Raw genomic sequence first — 20,658 nt, 5'->3', positions numbered from 1 at the left:
CCTCACTACAAATAACTCAATTTCGTTTCTTTTTATGGCTGACTAATATTCCATTGTATGTATGTGCGACATTTTCTTTATCCATTCATCTGTTGATGGACATTTAGGTTGGTTCCATGTCCTGGCTATTGTAAATTGGCTGCAATGAACATTGTGGTACATGTCTCTTTTTGAATTATGGTTTTCTCAGGGTATATGCCCTACATTCACACAAAATGATATACTAGGGCAGGGGTAACCCAACAGTATAAGGACAGGAAGTCAGCCTAGGAGTAAAAGTATGGTATAGGTCATCTAAAGTGTAAAGCAGATTTGATAAAAAATGCAAACCCTGTAAATGTTCAATACATAATTTATAAAATGAGATTTTTTTTTAATAAAGAACAGAGAAATACAAGGAAAAGTGTGAATGCACGGGCACTACACGAGCCTTGCTACAGCACAGAATTCAGTGTAAGTTGCTCACTGAAGACCCTGTAATGGCAAGTTCCAGCACAACTTGTCAGCATGGAATGAAAAGTCAGTACTTTAGCAAGACGTGTGTGTGTGTGTGTGTGTGTGTGTGTGTGTGTGTGTGTGTGTGTGTGTGTGTATGGGGGAGGTGGCAAGTCTATGTGTCGGGGACTGGGGGAATAAGAAACAAAGACACAACTCAGAAAAAACAATTTCATCTTGGCTCAGTGCATGGCTGACCATATTTTCTACTTAGATAAGAAATTTCCACTAATTTGTTTTTAGTAATTAAAATACATTCAGTATTTTGGTGAATCTTCAACAAAAGTAAAGCATTATATTATACAATGTAATTCTGAACACATTTCTTTTTCAAGTTGCTGTATTTAGAGATAAGCTGACTTTACACACTAATGGTTTTATATGTTGTCACCAAAACTTGGCCTAGGAACTAAGAGGGAGAATAGAAATCAAGAAGTTCTTGAACATAAACCTTTTCTCTTTGATGCCAAAACTGCCTTTATGGACCTAAGTGCCAAAAGGGAAGGTTTTGTTCTCATGTGTTTTGGGCATTATTTAAGACTCTTCTAGCAAATCCTGCAGTGGAGGGAATGTTGTACTATCCACTTATAAAACTGCAGGATGATTTCAGTTTGCATTGTGTGAATGACAGTCTAGCTGCCTTATTTATTGGTGACAAAACCTATAGCCAGTTACCATAATCAGTCACAATAGGCTGGAAGAATGGTGCTAAGGCAACCAAGGCTCAAAAGGACTTTGCTCTATTTCTTATCACAGCCTTGTCTGGAAATCATGTGCTGGTAGCATACAGTAAGTGCTCCCAAATATCTGAATAACTGATCACAACAATCAGAATTAGAGGGCTGTGTGGGTTTTAATGGAAGGAGGAAGGGTCAAGTGTTCTTCACTACCAGGAATCTAAGACAAACAGTAATTGCTGTTGGATGTCTGGGTGCTCTGCAATGAATTATAAGCAGCTTCAGTTCTATATATGAAGAATAGTGACGGCCAAGAGTTTTGTGTGAATATGCTTCAAATTGGTGTAACCACAATGATTAAATCAGTTAAAAAGTTCAATTCGAAAACTATTTGAAACTCAAGATTTTCTACCACTTGAGCCCCAAATTACTAGATTAAAACGAAAAAAAAAATCATAGTGAAATTCATACTTTCCAGCAACTGCCAACTCTATACAAATCATGTGAAAAGAACTCCTGAAACAGAATGAAATCTGAATTTTCACAATTAGGAAACAATACAACTGTCTTTTAAAAGTTTTAGTTAAACAAAAGAGTATGTATACATATGCATGTTTACAAAAAGGTCTTTATAAACATAGGAAAAAGTCAAAGGATTGCTTTGCTTATTACAGGTTATCCCTAGGGAATGTCCATTCCTTATATAATTAAAGTTGAGGAAAAAAAGATAGCTTTTAACAGGAGTAAAGTTACTAAAAATTAGGTGTAAAAAGTTATTTTCAAAACTACTCTCTAAGCATATTTGCTAAACACAAACATGCAAACGACCTTGCCCTAATTTATTTTCTCCATTTTGCAAAATACTGTTCTCCCAACAGTTAATATGCTTTTTAAAAAATAAATACTTCTCATCATATAATGTCAGGTAATAAATATGATTATCTCTTTTCTAAGCCTTCATTGCTTTTCATTTGCATTTCTTTTTATAGTTGGTACCCAGCTTTAAAATTTCAAGAGTTTATAAGTTCAAAAATCTACTTGTTTCAATAATTAGAACTAAATTTAGCCACAAGAAATAATTTTCAAATTAAAATTTTGGAATATAATTTGCTAGAGCTTGAAGGAAATAAAAAAATTATGTAAGCCAACCTCTTCTTTTCACAGATGAGAAAGAGACCCAGGGGACCAGCCTTAGGTCCTCATAAAGTGATGAGAACCCTCATTACGTCCTACCGATGACATGCTTTATCCCACATCACATAATATTGAAAGTTGCATTTTCCATTATTCTCGTTAATAATTTCAAAATAAGGAAAATATATTGCTCCCAAGATGATGCATAATCTATACAAACTGCCTTTGTTAAATTAATGGTAACTAGTAAGGGAACCGTGAGTCTCTTTACCTCATCCTCATCTGTACAGTCAAGGTTTAAGCAGTGAGTCTTCATAGTTACTTGCAGTTATATTAGAGACAGTCAATATTTACTGAGTGCTTTTCTGGGTTAAGAACCGCACTTCATTATCCTGTCTAATCACCCCCACTCACCCCATTTTCAAGATGAGAAATTTGAGGTTCAGAGAAGTTAAGTGACTTCTTTGGAGTCCAGCGATTGTGACTAAGAGGATCTGACTCCTCGGGTAACGCACCCTCATCACTACCCTGTGCTGCCCCTGAAACGTAATCGTGCAGTTCCAAAACCACATTCATGACCAGCGTGGATGGAATTCATTTGCCTGAGTACATTTCCCAATCTGTGAGCCTCTGAAACTACGGGGAGCTATTGGAAATGCAAGAGCCACACAGCTCCCAGACTGTGATCTCAGACTCAGACTGTCTTGCACCAGCTTTGATGTAACTCCCCCTTTGGGCCCCCTTAGGGCACTGTAGTTACTTACCAAACTACAAAGGCTTTTTATTTTGTCCCAAGCATGGCGATCTAAGGATTGCCCAGTGGCAGCAATAAGGAGGCAGAGAGCTCTGCACGGTTCTCTGGCCAGAGCCAGGAATCTTGTCGCAGGCTTGGCTGCTGAGCCTTGTCTGCGCCCTGCTCCCACGCAGACAGGGCTACCTGACCGACACTCACAGTTCTCCGTATCAGCGCACAAGCCTACCATGGACTTCCGGGCCTGTGTGTGTTCTCCACACAACCCCACCCGCAGGCCACAGTCTCCCTCCAAGTCCCTTTCACTTGTTGAACTCCTCGGCATTCTTCACGACTTGGTGGACCTCGCATTTCCCAGAAAACCCTCCCTGTACCCTCCTCATTCCCAGCTGACTGAGGTCAGCACCACCCTTGCCACCAGGCAGTCTGCTACCTTGTTAAACTCCTTCATGGGCTTCCCCACTGCTGGGTCCCCAGCGCCTTGGTGCCTGGCTCACAGCAGTCACCCCACGAGTGTTCATGAAGGCATGACCCCGCCCGTGTCAGGGGCGATGACAGCACTGACCATGGGCATTCATCCTGGGGTGTTTACTACTCTGCCCTTTCGTTTTTCTAGAAAGAGCACCCACGGGCCAGACAAAAAGATTTGGAATGACCCTACATCTGATGTGCTTGTTTTCCTATAACCTATCAGCTCCCCGGCACCTTGCCCATGGAGGCTGGGCAGCTGATATAAACCTTGTGATGGATGTGCCTAGGCCACAATCAAGCTCCGTGCCTGAAGCATTTGAGCACATTTGTTCTCTGACTTGAGATGGTCTTGGACTATTCTGGATGACAGCAATACAGTCGTCCCCTAGTAGCCACGGAACACTGGTTCCAGGACCCCCTGCGGGTACCAAAATCCACAGATGCTCAAGCCCTTATACTATAAAACTGTTTAGTACAGTCGGCTCTCGGTACCTGCGAGTTCTGCAACCTCAGATATGGAGGGCTGACTGTACACTGCTTGGCACCAAAATATTTTCCTGAGACTGTACCTCTGAAATTTTAACACAAATTAACAGCAAAATCTGATTCACTTTACAATAATGTATAATTTTAAAAGAACTTTTCGTAAACACTTGTTCAGTCAGACATGACGATGTATGCAATGACAGAGGAAAAACTGAAAAGTTTTTAAAGTGGCAAATCTAACTCAGATACCAAGGAACTTTAAATCAAAGAGTTCAGCAAAATTCACAATACAGTACTGACTTCTGTAAATAGACACATTTATATTTAGTAGGATACCAATAATTCTTTATTGCAGAGGGACTAAAAACATATTAAAAAGTATCTCACAGCAGAGACAAAATGAGTGTTCCAGACAGAAGAAACAACATTTAGCACATTGAGAGAAAAGAAGAGTTAGCCGGGGAAACAAAAATGTGAACATAGCACTGAATGACTGGAGCAGGGTGTTCTGGAAGGGGGAGCTGAGAGGGGAGCAGAGCCAATTACCAGAGCTTCTGAACTACATTAAGGAGTCTGGACTTTATTCTCAGGACGAAGAAAAGTTGCTTTTTTTTTTTTTCTCCTGAATTCATTTATCTAAAGATAGAACACAGCCATTCGAAAGTGTGGAACACAATATCAACACAGAATAAAGCTGGGGAATTAAATTGAATTGTTACATTTCCTTTACATGAATAAGTATCTTAAGAGAAACAACTGCAGATTTTAAGATTTATTAAGACACTAATGACACAAGTAACTAACAGTATCTAAGTTGAGTGATACTGCTTGATTTTCAGGTTGAAAGATTATAATAAACTATATATTTCAATTAGATGGCAGCAAACACAAAAGCATCTTTTGAACTGTATAGTATACTGTAAGCAGGAGTTCATTCTACAGCATTTCATCATTCTCCTGGCCTCAGTTTGTGTGTAGAAGGCATGCTGAACACCAGCAATTCAAATCACATAAATTATCCACCACTCACAAGGTGCAAAATCTATTATGCATATATTTGAATAGAAATTATTCTTGAATGCCAGAAAAAGTGCCAATTATTTTTGACAGACTTGGGATTTCCCAGCTTTACCACTGATTAGCTATCTGAACTGTTTAAGCCTGTGTTTCAGTTTCCTCATTTTTAAAATGAGAAGACTAGATTAGATTTTTGTCTACTGAAGTGTCAAGATCAGACTTGCATCATAGAGGCCTCACTCTAACTGCAGTGTAGAGAAACGACTGAGGAGAACATGTCCAAAAGCCAGAGGCTGGTTAGGAAGAAGGTTTGCAAGAACTGGGACGAGGTGACAGAGGCCTGACCCTGGGTTAGCAGCTGCGCGGGTGGATTCCAGGGCTAGCAGACAGCTGGCAACAACGGAACTGGACACTGGCCGGAAGCTGAGGGTGAGAAAGCCAGAGGAGTAAGAGCCCGGCGATGAGGGAGACGGTGACAGGCATTACCAACGGCACCCCAAAGGACCAGGAGAGCCGAAGGGGAAGACAGACAGGCTGCGGAAGACAGGGATTCAATTCGGACACTGCGCTTGGCTGCAGTGCCTGGCAGAGCTGTACCTCCTGGGGAAGCGATCCCAGAGGCTCTGTCATTGAAGCCAAGATATTTTAGGCACCAAAATATTCATAAGAACGATTCAGCAAAGATACACAGCTAATAGTCTTCTGATAGATCTTCTTCTCTCTAGTCAATGACATTCTTTTAGAATCTCTGTACAAAACTTGAAATGTGGTTATATAGGAATTTAGGCCCTTGGTGCAAGAGAATAAGATCTTAAACTAAAGAAATGTATTTGGGAACTTCAAAATATTTGAAAATTTAGTATATGATAAAGGGGAAACTTTTGATCAATAAGCAGTGCTGGGACACCCAGCCAATCATTTGGAGAAAATAAAGTTAGGGCCCTGTGTCACCCCTTAAACTTCATACAGATCAGAGATTTTTTTTTTAAAAAAACCTAGAAAAATAGTGTTAGAAAAGACTGGTGAATTTTTAAAATCTTGCAGTAGGGAATAATAATAGCTATTACCTATACAGTGTTTGCCATGCACCAAGCACTGTTTTAAGAACTACAGAAACACTTTGTCCTCACAACAACTCTGAAGTAGTATCTTCATTTTATAGTTGAGGAAACTTAAGTGCAAAGAAGTTAAGTAACTTCCCAGGTACACTACTTGATAGTGGTGAAACTCTGACTAGAACTCAGGCATCTGTACTCTGAACCACTACACAGCCTACCCTCTCTAGAAGGCAAGGAAGGGAGGGAGGGAGGGAGGGAGGAGAGGAGGGGGGAGGGAGGAGAGGAGGGGGGAGGGAGGAGAGGAGGGGGGAGGGAGGAGAGGAGGGGGGAGGGAGGAAGGAAGGAAGGGATTGAAATTTGAAGGAATATTTAAAGCTTCTTTATGGAAAAATGCTATAATTGAAATTCGTAACACAAAAGTAGAAGAAAACAATTCCAATAAATGTCAGAGCTAATAATTCTAATATACAAAGGATGCTTAAAAATCAATAAGAAAAAACAAACCATTCTCTCCCATGTGTGAAAGGAAATACACAAAAGAAGTAGGAAATTGTTAATAAACACAAGTTGTACTATGATGCTAAAAAGCTAAGAAATGCAAATTAAAATAAAAAAAATCTTTCATCCACCACATTGGCAAAAATGAAAGACTGATAATACCCAACGCTGGCAAGAATGTGGGGCAATGCGCACTCTCACCATGAGAAAAATGTAAACTGGCACAGTGTTTTACAGGGCAATTTGGCTATATGATGAAATTTTTAAATATACATGTCCTTTGACTCAGCAATTTCACTTCTGAATATTTATTTTACAAAACCAAATGCACAAACATATGAAAATGTAGGCACAATGGTAGTCACTACAGCTTGATATAACAACAAAACAATATAAATGTCTAAAATTAGGAAACTGGTTAATGAGACAGCCAAATGATAGAACGCTATGCAGTCATGGAAAATGACAGCTCTACGTTCATCATTAAGATAACGAACAAAATACTATTAAGAAAAAAGCAAACTGTATAGCGGTCTACATAGTACTGTTCTTTTGTTAAAAGATAAATAAATTAAAAAAATAAATTTTTCTGCTGCTTTCAAAAGGACTGTCTAATCATTTTATTAATGAAGTTTAATTCTATAAATTCTGAATCCCAGAGAAATCATAAGGACCTTGTATAACAGTGTGGAGGTGCCAGTGTACCAGAATAATTGAAATATATTTTCAAAATTCAAAATAAATTTATATTAAGACACTAAACCTTCTCCAGGAATATTAATATCTACATTAATATGTCACATCTTTTTTAAAATCTAAGGTTCAGTGAAAATAATTTGATTTATTACCCAAGAAGAATTTAAGAATACCAATAAAATCCAGACAATAAATAACAGGTAGAGCCAATTAATTATTTTGAAAGAGAAAAAAAGAATTGTGAAATGTCTTTTTCAAAACACTAAGCATCTTAAGAGCACGTGAACATCAAGAATCCTTTCACAAGTAGCCATCTTATTAAACCAAAGTCCTTGCAGTAATTAAATAACTTGGTCAACATTGCAAAGCTGGCGCTTACTGCCTGACTTCTCAAAGTCTAGCTAGGAGAAAGGGCAGTACATACTGGTGGTGGTGATTAACTATCGAGCATTTTTTAAAAATTGCAGGATATAAAATGACTCAGGCCAACAAATAAAGCAAAACGATTTTCCCACAAAGCCAATCCACAAGACATTTGTAATGAGCAGCATCCAATTTTATGTAATTCCAAACAGCACTGTATTTATTCAGCATCATCAAGGCTACAGGACCACCCCTTACAGATAATTTAGATGTTTACCACTCAGGATCAAAATACTCTCTACAACTATAAACACAACAACCTTGCAATAATGAGCCACAGTAATCATCATTACAAAAAACAAAACCAATCATATAACCTTGATCGCTCTCATTTTACAAATAAGGAAGCTGATGCCCAAAAAGTAATGTTGCAAAGTGCTGTGATTTAATAAATTTAAAATCTTAGAGGCAATCCAGGTATGTGGAACCTAACGTTCGAACACCAGGTGGCCCCAACTGCAATGTTTTAATGTCCTCTTATCTCTCCCTTTCTCCTCCCTTCTCTCTCCTCCTCACCTGTCAGGTCTTTGCTTATATGCTGCCTTCAGGGAACCTGTCGCTTGCTCACACGACTCACCTTCTAATTGGCTGCTTTTAATTGCTGCATGTTAGGGACGCCAAATGGACAAGACTGCAAGAATTATAACTTAAATAAATGTCAGCGAATTCTGAGTGAATGCCCTTGGAACTCTTCTAAGTGTAAAATCAAAGAACTTCAAAGCGCAGATTTTGTTACAGGCCCTTTGGCAGCTCCGAGCCTTTTTTACTTACTTCTTAGTGCTAAACCATGTTCTAGATAAGGGAGGCTGCCAGGTTTAGTTACCACCGGTAAATGGTTTTCTGTTACGTGGGTTCTTGGCTCCTGAAATCTCATATAGTACTTGTCTAGCAAACCTCCTCTTTAATGCAAATGTGAACTACTTATCCCAAGTTGAATTATTATCAATAACAAATTAAATTTTGGATGAAGCAGGGTTATTGGGACAAAAATCCCAAAAGTGGTATCCTAAGTTTAGATAACACTGAGAACTCGGAAAAAGGCATCATTATATTAATGCATAACACCTTCAGGTGTATATTTATTCATATATATGCACACACACATGAGCCCACACACATACTCTCTCTCTACTCCCTGGTAAGAGCAGGAGAACTAAATACACATAGCAAACACTTCTTCCTACGGCATATAATCATGCCATATAGCTATTTCCTCTGTACCACACTAAGCTGTCCTACTCCACTTGAGGCACTTGGTGTGTTTAATAGTCCAGATACGGCCTAATGAATCTATCACAAACCGACAAGGCTTTTGCCATTTAACCCCGTCTTAGCTAGGTCCCAGACTACACCTGACAAAGGGGAAGAACAGATAATCCACTAGGCTGAACTTGCCATGTCATTATTACCCTCATCCATTTATTCAACAAATATTTATCGACGGTCTACTCTGTGCCAGGCATTTTGCTAGGTGCTGGGTTGCTACCCAGCCAAAGGCTCTGCCCACTCAGCTTTTACAGTCTTCCAGGGAAGGCAGCCATTCACCAAATGACATAACAAATATAAAATCACAACGTTGACAGTAGGGACACTGAGCTACAAAGCCAGTCTGGGAGATCAGGGAAGGAAGGCTTCCCTGAGGAAGCATCAGTGAGCTACGATCTGAACACTCAGGAGCTGACTCGGGACTGGGGAAAGTGCTCCTGGCAGAGGGCGTGTGCGGTGCGTGCAAAGGCCCTACGGCAGGAGGTGGTGTGCTGAGTCTGAGGAAGTGAAGGCCATCCTTCAGAGAACAAGGGCGCGCGTGATCAGAGACGGGCCTGGAGAGGCGGGCAGGGGCTAAGCCAGGCAGGGACTCCGTGGGGCATGTTAAGGATTCTGTGGTCTTTATCCAAATGGAAAGCATCTGAAAGTTTTAAAATTCAATTTAATTTACTTTTCTAGAGGAAAATTGTTATAATAAGATTTACATTGTAAAATGATCACTCTGGCCACATAATATGGAGAACCAACTGGAAGGGAGAAAGGAGGAGAGAGTGAGCAAGTTAGAAGGCTACTTACTATTACATTAGTCCAAATGAGAGATCACGGAAGCTTGGACTAGGGATGTGATAACAGATGAAATCACCTGAAGACTAGGAGTTGTCAAGGATAACTCCTAGGTTCTGGTTCTGCCATTTCATGAGCAGGGAATGTATTACTAGGGCAAGGTACAGGGAAAATCCTAAATTTGGTTTTAGATATCTGAGTATGGACGTGTCATGTAGACAGGTGTGGCATTTAGGAGAGATCATGGCTAGAAAAATAAACTCTGCAATCATTCATGAATGGCCAAAAATTGATCTAAATGCATTAATGAGCCTGGGGTGGGGGTGGAAGAGTGCAAATGACAGAAGGCCTGGGCCTGAGTATGTTCTAATATTAATGTTCAAAAAGATGAGGAGGAGCCATTCAGGAAGGGTTGCCACAGGGCTAAGAAGAAAATCAGGAGGGCTTACCTATCAGCCCAAATAACTAGACACTCAAATACCAGAAACTCAATTTTCTCAATATTTGACAGTTTATACATGGCTCCAATTATTTTGTAACTACACTTAGTTATTAAACTAATTATTGTTTGGTTTACATTCTATAAAATTGGTCATTATTATTAACTACTGCTTGCTAAATAACAACTACTGCTACAAAATACCAAGCAATGCACAAAAACTCATAAGAAACAGTTCCTGCCTTCAAAACTTGCCTCAAGCTAGATTATGATTAAAATCACATCACAGTAAGTCATGAGTTAGTGTATCTTCTTATACACTTATTTAAAAATAACCACTTTGGGAAAATGAATTCATCCTAACACTCATGTGCATCCAATATTCATGGGTGCCAGACATTAGCCTAGGTGCTGAGCAATGACAAAGAATAAGACAGAGTTCCTTGTCTGTTAGCAGTTGATATTTAGTATTCAGAATGCTGTAAGACCAGTTTGAAGATTATTTGATGCTACATCAGTCGAATGGCTATTTAGCAATAAAGAAAGGTAATAATCACATCTTATCTGTCAAGAGTACAACCTCCACCCACCGTCCAGTATCCACCCTCTCCTTACTCCACATATACTCATCACCGTCATGCTTACATGTGATAAACTTAGTAAACACACTAACTACAGCACTGTGTGAGCGCCAGGCACTTCCTCCAGTCTTCAAGAAGTCTGACTGTCTCATTAATAATTCCCAGGTGACAGACTGTACTTACAGAAATACATGCTTGGTGGGTCTTAAGAACTTGAACAGTTCTTGGCACTCTACAACATCTCAATCTATTAAACCAAAACTAACCAGACTAGTATTTCAAAGGATTCAATCACTAACAGTACAGAGCTCCTCTCCATACCAAACATACCTAAACCAACCATGACACGTCATAGAGTAAATGAAGACAAGGATATCTTCTTGATTATCTTACATCCTAGAGCATATTTTACATTTCCCAATGTTGTTTTCTTAACTAGCAGAGTCGCCATTACTAATAATAAAGTCTGAATTTTAAAGCCAGCATTGGTAGATACTCGGTTTCTTGCTCCTATACCCCCATTTTAATTTTCTCTTTCAAGAAAGAAAAAAAATCATGTCTGAACTTGCAGTTCCGTACATATACCTCTTAAGAGTAGGCAGAAATAGTTTGAAACTAATCTGTATCTAAATTCCTTTTGCCATTACTGTGGAAATGGAAAAGCTACAGCATATATCTATCCTAAGAAAAGGGAAAGAGACCAAAGGGAAAGAGCAAAAACTAGCAGACCTAATGTACAAGCAGAAAGCAGAACAAAGCTACCACCCTTAACTACAAACCTAGAAGATCAATTAATTCCTCAGAAAGTTAGCGAGGTGCTACTGTATTCACTGCAGGAATACAGTGTGGAATGCCGTGGGTGAGATTCATGGCACTACTCTTTAGTCTGGATGCCCCCCTCTATTCCTATCTCTCTTACCAACGCTTAACATGGTAGTGTGAAACATGTTCATACTACAATCTGCCAACAGAAACACAGGCTGTGCATTGATGATATTTTTCTCTACCACCCAGAACATCACCTTGCAGAGGTTCATAAATGTTGGATGCATGAAATCTAAAACAAGTACAAAGGGATAGGGTCTAGCTATACTGGAACAGTTTCTCTCCATGTGTGATGATTAAAAATAAATATGTGATATTATTTCAGCTTCTTTATTTCCTTCCACTTACGATGTAAACAGCACAAATCAAGAAACCTAAAAAACACTCAACACTAATCAATTATTCTCCCTAACATGATAAGGTGATCTAAGCACAGCTTACTTGTATTACATGGATGAGGCCAGGTTACAGAAAGCTATGCATTATATACACATCAGGAGACAAATGTATTGGCAATGGCACTGGGTAGAAACCTATCAATCGCTTATTGACTCTTGAAGAACAACTTTCTCCTTCAAAATCATTAGTTAATCTGATTATTAACTTTAAAAAGAAAATGGAGACAGCAGAGAGTGGTGAAAAGAAATGGACTGTGGAGTGGGACTAACTTGGGTTTGAATCCTAGCCTGTCTTCTAGTTGTGTGATAATGGGGCCTTGGCATTGCACATGAGTTTCCACCTCTTGAAAACAGAAATTACAATGCACTGCAAGGCTGCAGCGATGATGAAATGAGATAATATATATAACTTGCCTGACACACAGAAGGCAAGAAAAGTGACTATATAAAAGGTATCTAAACATATCTCTATGCTCAATGAACGTGTTTAGCCACAGCAAAAAACCTCTTATATTCTTGCAATAAGAACACCTGACTCGGGCTTCCCTGGTGGCGCAGTGGTTGAGAGTCTGCCTGCCAATGCAGGGGACACGGGTTCGAGCCCTGGTCTGGGAAGATCCCACATGCCGCGGAGCAGCTGGGCCCGTGAGCCACAACTACTGAGCCTGCGCGTCTGGAGCCTATGCTCCGCAACAAGAGAGGCCACGATAGTGAGAGGCCCGCGCGCCGCGATGAAGAGTGGCCCCCGCTTGCCGCAACTAGAGAAAGCCCTAGCACAGAAACGAAGACCCAACATAGCAATCAATCAATCAATAAATAAATCTTTAAAAATAAAAAAAGAACCCCCGACTCATCTCACTGCTTTGCAATGAGCATTTGTAAATGAACATTTAATTCTCTTCCTGATTATTTCTTTCGCGTTTAAAAATGTTCTTAATTTATTTCTTAAAAACAACTTGGGTTGATTCCTAATACTGCACATTTCCTCACATTAATCTTTTACCCGTTTACATTTTAAAGGAGCTCTAATTTTTGACTTAGGATATAAAAAGAGGCCAAGACTGAGGAAAACAACCAAGTCTAAGGAATATACTTGGTATATCTGATATAGCAAGGCATTTCAAGGTTAGAAGTGCAATATACTGCAGCTCTTAAGTAGCCTCTGGAGACTATTATTTTTCCATGCCACGTTCTTCTATTGCCTTCTTCATACAGAAATAACTCTCAACCCAAGAAAATTGGGTACAAAATGCAAAAGTTGTGCCTTCTAACTCAGAGCACTTCTGAATGCCCTACATTTTTCCTCAGGGGAATCCACTCCCCATTAACTGCCTTGCCACCCCATCATTTCTTCTTCTGGAATGCTCACAGCAACTGTCAAGGGCTGATCAGCAGACAGCCAAGGCAAGCTGTAGCTGGTTCTTCTGTTCTTGTTGAAAGCAAAGAACACTCCTTTCATTCCATATTTTGGAATCTTTATGTCAATAAGTCAGCGACCATTTCTAAAACATGCAACATATGCTTAAGGTGCTATAGGAGATGTGAAAGAATATAAATGAACAGAGCTACTTCCTGTTTTTTGTATCTAACAAAATGGAGTTATTATAGTGTATTGGGGATAATATATTAAGGAATGTTGGTTAACCAGTCACCCTTGCCAAAATCAGATATGAAAAGACAACAAAAGCTGGCAACAATTCTAGTTCTGATATTTCTTTTTCAGAATTATATTTAATAAGGTTAGTCTTTGAAGAATGCATTAATTTTCTTACCTAATTTAAAACAGAACTTGGAGACAATTCATAACTACAAAACTTACAAATTCATGTAAGACTAACTTATGTAACTACCTCTATTGTTTTATAAAATCACCAACTTAATTTTTTTTTAAACTTATTTTTGGGTAATAATGTTCCTATACCTCCTCTAGTAAAAATTCACTAGATTATATTTATAGTCTAGCAGCTTCTAAAAGGAACTGAAAGCTGAGGGCTCTATGAGGATATAAAAGCAGCCTATGAAATAGCTTTAGTTTTAAACAAAAACTAACATTAACAAGTACAGCATATCTTGTTCTTTCATGGGGCCAGCAAATTGATAGTTGGGTTTTTTTAAGTTACAAAAATAGAATGGAGTAATTATATCTACCAAACTCACAATAGCCTGTTCAATGGAGAGTAACACTGTAATTTCTCTTCAAAGACAGTAGATAGGAAGAAAAAGCCCCTAATTCTGTAATATAAGGAAAAATCCCAAACCCTTGGGCGCCACTTACAGGCAAAAAACTTCCACTGATTTCAGTTACTAACCTGAAAAAAAGAGATGGACTTAAAATCTTCTGTTTTAATATGTGTATTCTTTATATAATTTATACTACAAAAGTATATTTTCTACAATTTAAATTTCTACATCCAAAGATCAAAACTGGAGGAAATTATGAAATTAAAAAACTCACAGAATTCTCTTTAAAAGAATACAGTAAGTCTTTAAACAGAAAGGGTCTCCAGACCTATAGTACCACTGAAACAAAAATATTTCAAAATCTCAATGTTAGATTTTCCTCCTGAAAGTATGAATGTAACTACTGTCAAAAAAGTAAAGTTCAATTGAGATTTTACTAACTGCTTACAAAGTGTTTATACCAGTGTTTATATAGAATCAAATGAATTTCAACCCCATTAACAAGGAAATTGTAAAAAAAAAAAAAAAAAAATCACTATTTCAAAAGGAGAGGGACTCAACATTTTACTATAAATGAAATGTTTAGGTATAAGATTTGGGATAAACAAACAGCATTCTGGCTAGTGAAATTCATTTTAAAAAATGATTATGCTGATTAGCCCATTATTTCATATACTGTGCAATTATTATCCACCCCTTAAACAAAGAGGTGGGGAAACCTAGGTTACAAAATGCAAAAATTAAGCATGGATTACTCAGCCCCTGAATTCTATCTGCTTACACCTTCGTCCTCTTATTTTGTGTGGAGACAACACTAAACAACATCTATATGTTAATTTTACAGTAGTTCCTCTTCTGCTATATTCAATAGCTCGTTAAGATGACTAGAATGCTGACACGTGCTAAACTATTTACTGCATCCAAAAATTCGGTGTCATGAGAACAGACAAAATTAATCTCTCAAATTTAGGGTTTAATATTTTTATCTGGCGCTCACTTGTAGTAACAATTGCCTACAACGAATTATTCTAGTCAAGTTTTAATCCAATCTGCCCAGGACCAGTAGTGTAGGGGAACATAACCCTGTAAGACTAAGTTACATGGACAAGAGCACACAGAAAGCTACTACAGTCACAAATCTTTCCTCTCAATATTGCCATGGCACAGTGCTGACCATATTTTTAGTTGTTTTTTTGGGCGGGGGGGGGGGGATTTGAGGCGGGGAGAGGGAAAGGGGCAACTTCCAAGGTATCAACGAACTGTGGTTTTAAACAAACAACCAAGTTCCCCCCAAAATCACTTTAGATAATTAACCAAAGCCAATGAGTCCTACTGTCAAATTCGTTTCACAAGGGAAACAAACCTAAGGCAGTCTTTAGAATAAAGGTCAGGAAACCCTATAGGGAAACGGGTGACTATCACAAAAACATTTCCAGCAACTCAAAATACCTCTCAAGCCTGTGCTTTGCATACACTAGTCAGATTCTTTTAAAAACAAGGATGATGGCTGTCACACTCAAAAGAATTTCCTTAAACATAAAAATTTCCAGTTGCCAAAAAGCGTCAGGCCAGGAACGGTTGGTCTGAGTTACCTTACACACACCGTAGCGCACAAGCAATACGGTTCTATCGGAGCCGGAGCCACAGCACTGCGTCCCCTGGAAGCCGGCAGTCGGCGGCGGCCCGCGCAGCTGCACGGAGCAGGAAGTACCGCACCCGCGCCGCGGTCCCCAACCACGCCGGAGAGGCTGCGGGGAGCAGTCACCACCGCTTTGAAACTGAATGGCTGACACATCCGGTCCTGGCTCTTACACCACTCCGCCAAATGCAAACCTCAAAGGCCAAATTCAAACTCCAAACATAAGTCACTCAAGTCCTAGTGGTGCAGTCTTCATTCCCAAGGACACTGGGGGACGCAATCAGAAAACCCCACGTCCTAAAAGACCGCAAGCCCCCGTGCATTTGCAGCCGGTCAGCCCACACCGCTTTGACAGGCGTTACGGAGCCGTCCACCCGGAGCCCCCTGCGGCCGCGCTCCGGGCGCGCCGCCTTCGTCCCGGCCCGGCCCCCGGTACCTGCCGAGAGACTCTGCCTGTCACAGCCGCGGGGACCCTACCGCTTTCTCCGCCGCGCTCCGGCCCCCCCACCCCGGCCTCGGGCAGGGCTCCCCACCTACCCCGCCCACCTACACCGCCCGCCCGCAGGCTCGGGCCTCACCCCGGCGCCCCCGGCGACTCTCGTCCGGGGTCGCCGCCGCTGCACTGCTGCCCGCCTCCCAGCCCGGCCCGGAGGGCAACGCCAGGGTCCCGCTCCGGGGCTCCTCGGAGAGCTCCGATTCCGGGAGCCCCCAAAAGCCAGCCCGGGCCCCCACACCTTATCTCAACCGGTCCCCGCAGCGCGGCTCGCACGCCTGTCACATGTCTGCAAACAATAACAAACTCTCCCGCATGTCCCCGCCCCGGGTCCCCGTCCCGTCCCGTACCCCAGGCCAGGTCCGGGGCGCCGCCCGACGCCGGAAGGGTCAAAGGGGGTGCCCGAGGGCTCCCAGGGAGCGGCGTGCAGCCTCGCTGCGCGGAGCCCCGGGACGCCCTGCGCGGTGCCCGGGGTTCATTCATTGCCCTCGCCCGCCCGCCCCCCAAGTCCCCGCCGCGCCCCCGGCCGCGCTGCTCACCCGGCTGGGGCCGCCGCAAGAGGCGGCTCGGCGGCGGGCGTCCGCTTCTCCCCGGGCTCGGCCCCCGCGGGGCTCGGGGCGCCGCTGTCCGGTGCGGCCGCCGGTTCTGCAGGGTGGGCGCCGCTGCGGCTCGCGGCTCCGTGGGGCGGCGGTACAGCCACAGGCTGGAAACCGCTCCCGCCAGCGGCCGCGTCCGCGGGCTCCGGCGACGGGGAAGTGGAGGAGGACGGCGGCGAGGCGGTGAGGAAAAGCGGCGGCTCGGGCAGCTGGTCCAGCTCCACACTCCGCACTTTGCGCAGCTGCCGCCGCCGCCAGTCCGCCCGCTCGCGGCCCCCACTGCCCGCCTCCCGCAGCAGCCCCGCGGCTGCCGCGGGCGTGCTGCTCGCCTTGAGGGCCCCTCCGCCGCCGCCCGCTTCGGGGCTCGCCGCCCCGGCGCCCGGGAATCCCGAGGACGAGGCGCGATTCCCCGCCGCCGCCGCCATTTTCTCTCGCGGGCTACATTCGCTCGGCCCCTGCGAGGGAGGGAGAGGGCGGGGAGAGTGCAGGGGGCGGGCGGACGGGCGGGCACTGCGCCTCTAGCGTAAGGCCGCCTGCGCCAACTGCGTGAGCGCGGCCCTCTGGGCTCCCGGCAGGGACTGACGCGCGGGCGCGCGGGGTTCGGTAGAGGAAGGACAGCCGGCCGCAGGTTGGTGGAGAGCCGGCTGTGCGCTCCGTCCCGCGCGCCGGCCGGCAAGGTGGGATCCGAGGTGGCCGCCGCGGGGGCGCGCTGCGGTTTGCGCGCCTCACCCGCCGCGCCGCCAGGTAGTCCCGGTCTACACCGGCGAGAGGAGGAGCTTCGGCGGAGGAGCGCCGCTTCCTCTCCGCCGCAATCTCGACCCGGCTCGGCCGGGGCTCGCCTCACGGGAGCTGCAGTTCGAACTTCGATATATGGGGCGTTGAAGGGGACGCAGGCGAGAGGGTCTGCAGTCTGTCATTCGCATTGCCCGTTGCAGTGGGCATCGGGGAACCCGGGCGCGGACCAACCCACCCTCCGACCCCGCCTCCACGCCGCACGGGGCGCGCAGGTGGCGCCCAGGGCTGTCGCCTGCTGCAAAGCGAAAGAAAACCAACGTTCAGCGGCCGTGGTGCCGCGCACCAAAAAAATCAAGTTTTATAAAAGCTTTCCTCATCTTTTGCCCACCCCCCCCCACCCCCAAAAATCATGCTACAAATAAAAGTTTCCTGGAATATCTTGTTCAAAACCTGAAGTCACCGATTTGGGACACTCTTCTCACCCTCTATCCCGCCCCCGGCTAGAGGGAGACAGGAGCGGGCGGCGGGGTCCGGGGTATCTCTATAGGTTTCTATTTTGTCCTCCGCTGTGTTTGGGGAAGGCAGCGATATACAGGACCACAGAGAGCACGTTTGGGGAAGGAACCAGGAAGTGCTTGATATTGTCATCCTCGGCCAGGTTCTGGCCCTCCCCGAATCCTATGCCTCTAGCTGCACGTCCCTCTTCCCAGCAGGGTCGGGCCACCGTCCGGGTTCCCTCCGCCCCCGCCCCTGCAGGGCCCGAGCTGCCTAACGCGGAGTTCCGAACCCTTCCAGTCCCTGGGGACGTCTGGCGATAAGGTGCTTTGGAATGGAAAAAGCACCATTTACATGTTAATGATTTTCGACCTTTCTTCAGGCTTCCGTGTCGCGTTTATTTCTCCCCTCCCTTCTCTTCCTCCAGCCGGTTTGTCTGTGATGAGAAATCTCCCACAACCAGGGAGCAGAGTCCCTAGATTTATTTTGTGAAACAGGAATTAAGGCGGGGGCTGGGCGGGGGCGGGGAGGCAGAGGGCTCCTCAGGAACAGAAAGGAGAGCGCTATCCTGTCAGTATTCAGTATTTCGACAGGAGTCTAAACTGTCTACAAAATAATTACTTTGATTTTTTTTGGAAATAGATAAAATGAAAACCTCCTTCCTGGCTATAAATGGTAACTGAGGAGGATGGTGATATCCGAGGGATTTTTAAAGCGGGTTCAGATTTCATATTAGCTCAGTGTTTTGAGTACTGCAACATCTGCCATAAGATAGTTTTAGATAATTACATCCAACGGTACAAATTTTGAAACTTTAGATAAATCTGTTAAAAGTTTAAGTCTACATTTAGGCTATAATTATACACTCTGTTAACGGTAGCCAAGTGTATCATCCAAAGAAAACAGTAGTTATTTTCCAGGTCTTCCCGGATTGCCACACCCACCAAATCCTACATTGGAAAGGATAAACTTTTTTCTTTCCTATTTAGATCAGAAAACCTTTAAATTTACACACACATACTTAGGTAACTGTAAATGAGAAAAGTAAGTAGACGCCTTCAGCTTTTCAAAATTGTTCCAGTTTTGAAGTTTGGCCAGGGTAGAAAAGTGGAATGGGATTCCAGCAAAACATTTACTTTTGCCTCTTCATTCGTACAGTGATGAAAATGGAACCAAGTGAGAGGAGCACCAAATACAACACTATCAACGACCCACAGTTCTCTGACCTCCATCCATCACACCACCATGGAGAAACCTTAAGTGCTGGTCTTTCACCTAGTTTTTGGTACTTTGAGTCATTTTCCCCTTAATCTTTTTTGTAATTAATTTATGTATTTATTAATTTATTTCTGGCTGCGTTGGGTCTTCGTTGCTGCGAGCGGGCTTTCCCTAGCTGTGGCGAGCGGGGTCTACTCTTCATTGTGGTGCGTGGGCTTCTCATTGCGGCGGCTTCTCCTTGTTGCGGAGCACGGGCTCTAGGCGCTGAGGGCTTCAGTAGTTGTGGCTCGCGGGCTCTAGAGCGCTGGCTCAGTAGTTGCTCCGCGGCATGTGGGACCTTCCCCGACCAGGGCTGGAGCCCGTGTCCCTTGCACTGGCAGGCAGGTTCTTAACCACTGGGCCACCAGGGAAGCCCTTCCCCTTAATCTTTTAGGTAAATATTCATGTTGTCATCATGCATCTATACACGGACAAACATTTTTTTAAGATAGAAAAATAATCAAAGGACAGGCTTGACTGAAAAGGGTGTTCTTCCTCTGCCATATGTTGATACAAAGTCTTTTTGAAGAGATTTTAACCCATGGAATTGCTACCATAGTTTTTGCAGCGTAAGCATGGTTAAGATTCTAGTTCTAGTTTGGTGCTGTAGGAGCCTGCTTTATATTACTGCATAAAGGCATATGTCAAATTGCCTTAATTTGATTTCTTTAATGACATAATGGAGACTTGGGTCTCTTCCAAGGTTGCTCGTACACTGAAAATTCCAGTTCCTATGTCCAAGCTCTTTATTTCTATCCTCACTCAGGTACACATGTTGCAGTGATTTCATTTATGCCATGACAACTATGGTAACCTTTACGCCAGTGCTTTACAGATCACTGCTTCCACATGGTGCTTCTGGGGATCCCTAAGTCACACTTCAGTTCCTACATCACATTCATTTGGAGGATCCAGTTTAATATTGGTGCGTTTCCTCATGGTGCATAAACATCACTGATATTAGGATGAACGGAGTTAATATGCACTGGCAGAAATATTTCAGCCCATGTATCATTCATCATGTGTTTATTAAACACCCACTATGCACATGCAAGAAGTTTTCTTCTTCTCTGGGGATATTGTTGGTTGTTTTTCATATTTATAAAAGTAAATAAATAAAACATTCCCGTCTGCAAATATTTTTATTGGTGGGTATTTATCAGGCTGACTGATAGAATTTCAGATCCATCAATGTGTGTGGTTTCACTCCTCTGTGAGATCTATGTCTTAGGTAGACATAGAGAGTAAGAAGATAACCTTGAGA

At 43.1% G+C, this 20,658-nt stretch overlaps 1 protein-coding gene across 6 annotated transcripts in view; it reads right to left on the bottom strand.

Moving 5' to 3' along the window:
• MAP3K1 (mitogen-activated protein kinase kinase kinase 1) overlaps positions 1-17,454 on the bottom strand; it is a 79,222-nt gene extending 61,768 nt beyond the window's left edge. For 4 of the 6 annotated variants that reach the window (XR_014241836.1, XM_082382162.1, XM_082382163.1 and 1 more), the window contains exon 1: positions 16,851-17,454. Coding sequence is in view for 4 of the 6 variants with exons in the window: in XM_082382162.1 (XP_082238288.1) it covers positions 16,851-17,332 (482 nt within the window). In the remaining 2 variants the exon portion in view is untranslated. Of the gene's footprint in view, positions 1-15,771; positions 16,203-16,850 lie in introns of those variants that run through there. The other 2 variants (XM_082382165.1, XM_082382164.1) reach the window with 2 other exon arrangements.
• Between the last annotated feature and the right edge of the window lie 3,204 nt (positions 17,455-20,658).

Source organism: Balaenoptera borealis, assembly GCF_965194805.1.
Source record: "Balaenoptera borealis genome assembly, chromosome: 2".
NCBI classification, from domain to species: domain Eukaryota; kingdom Metazoa; phylum Chordata; class Mammalia; order Artiodactyla; family Balaenopteridae; genus Balaenoptera; species Balaenoptera borealis.
The sequence above is the reverse complement of the archived record's forward strand: the minus strand, read 5'-3'. Positions and strand labels throughout refer to the sequence as shown.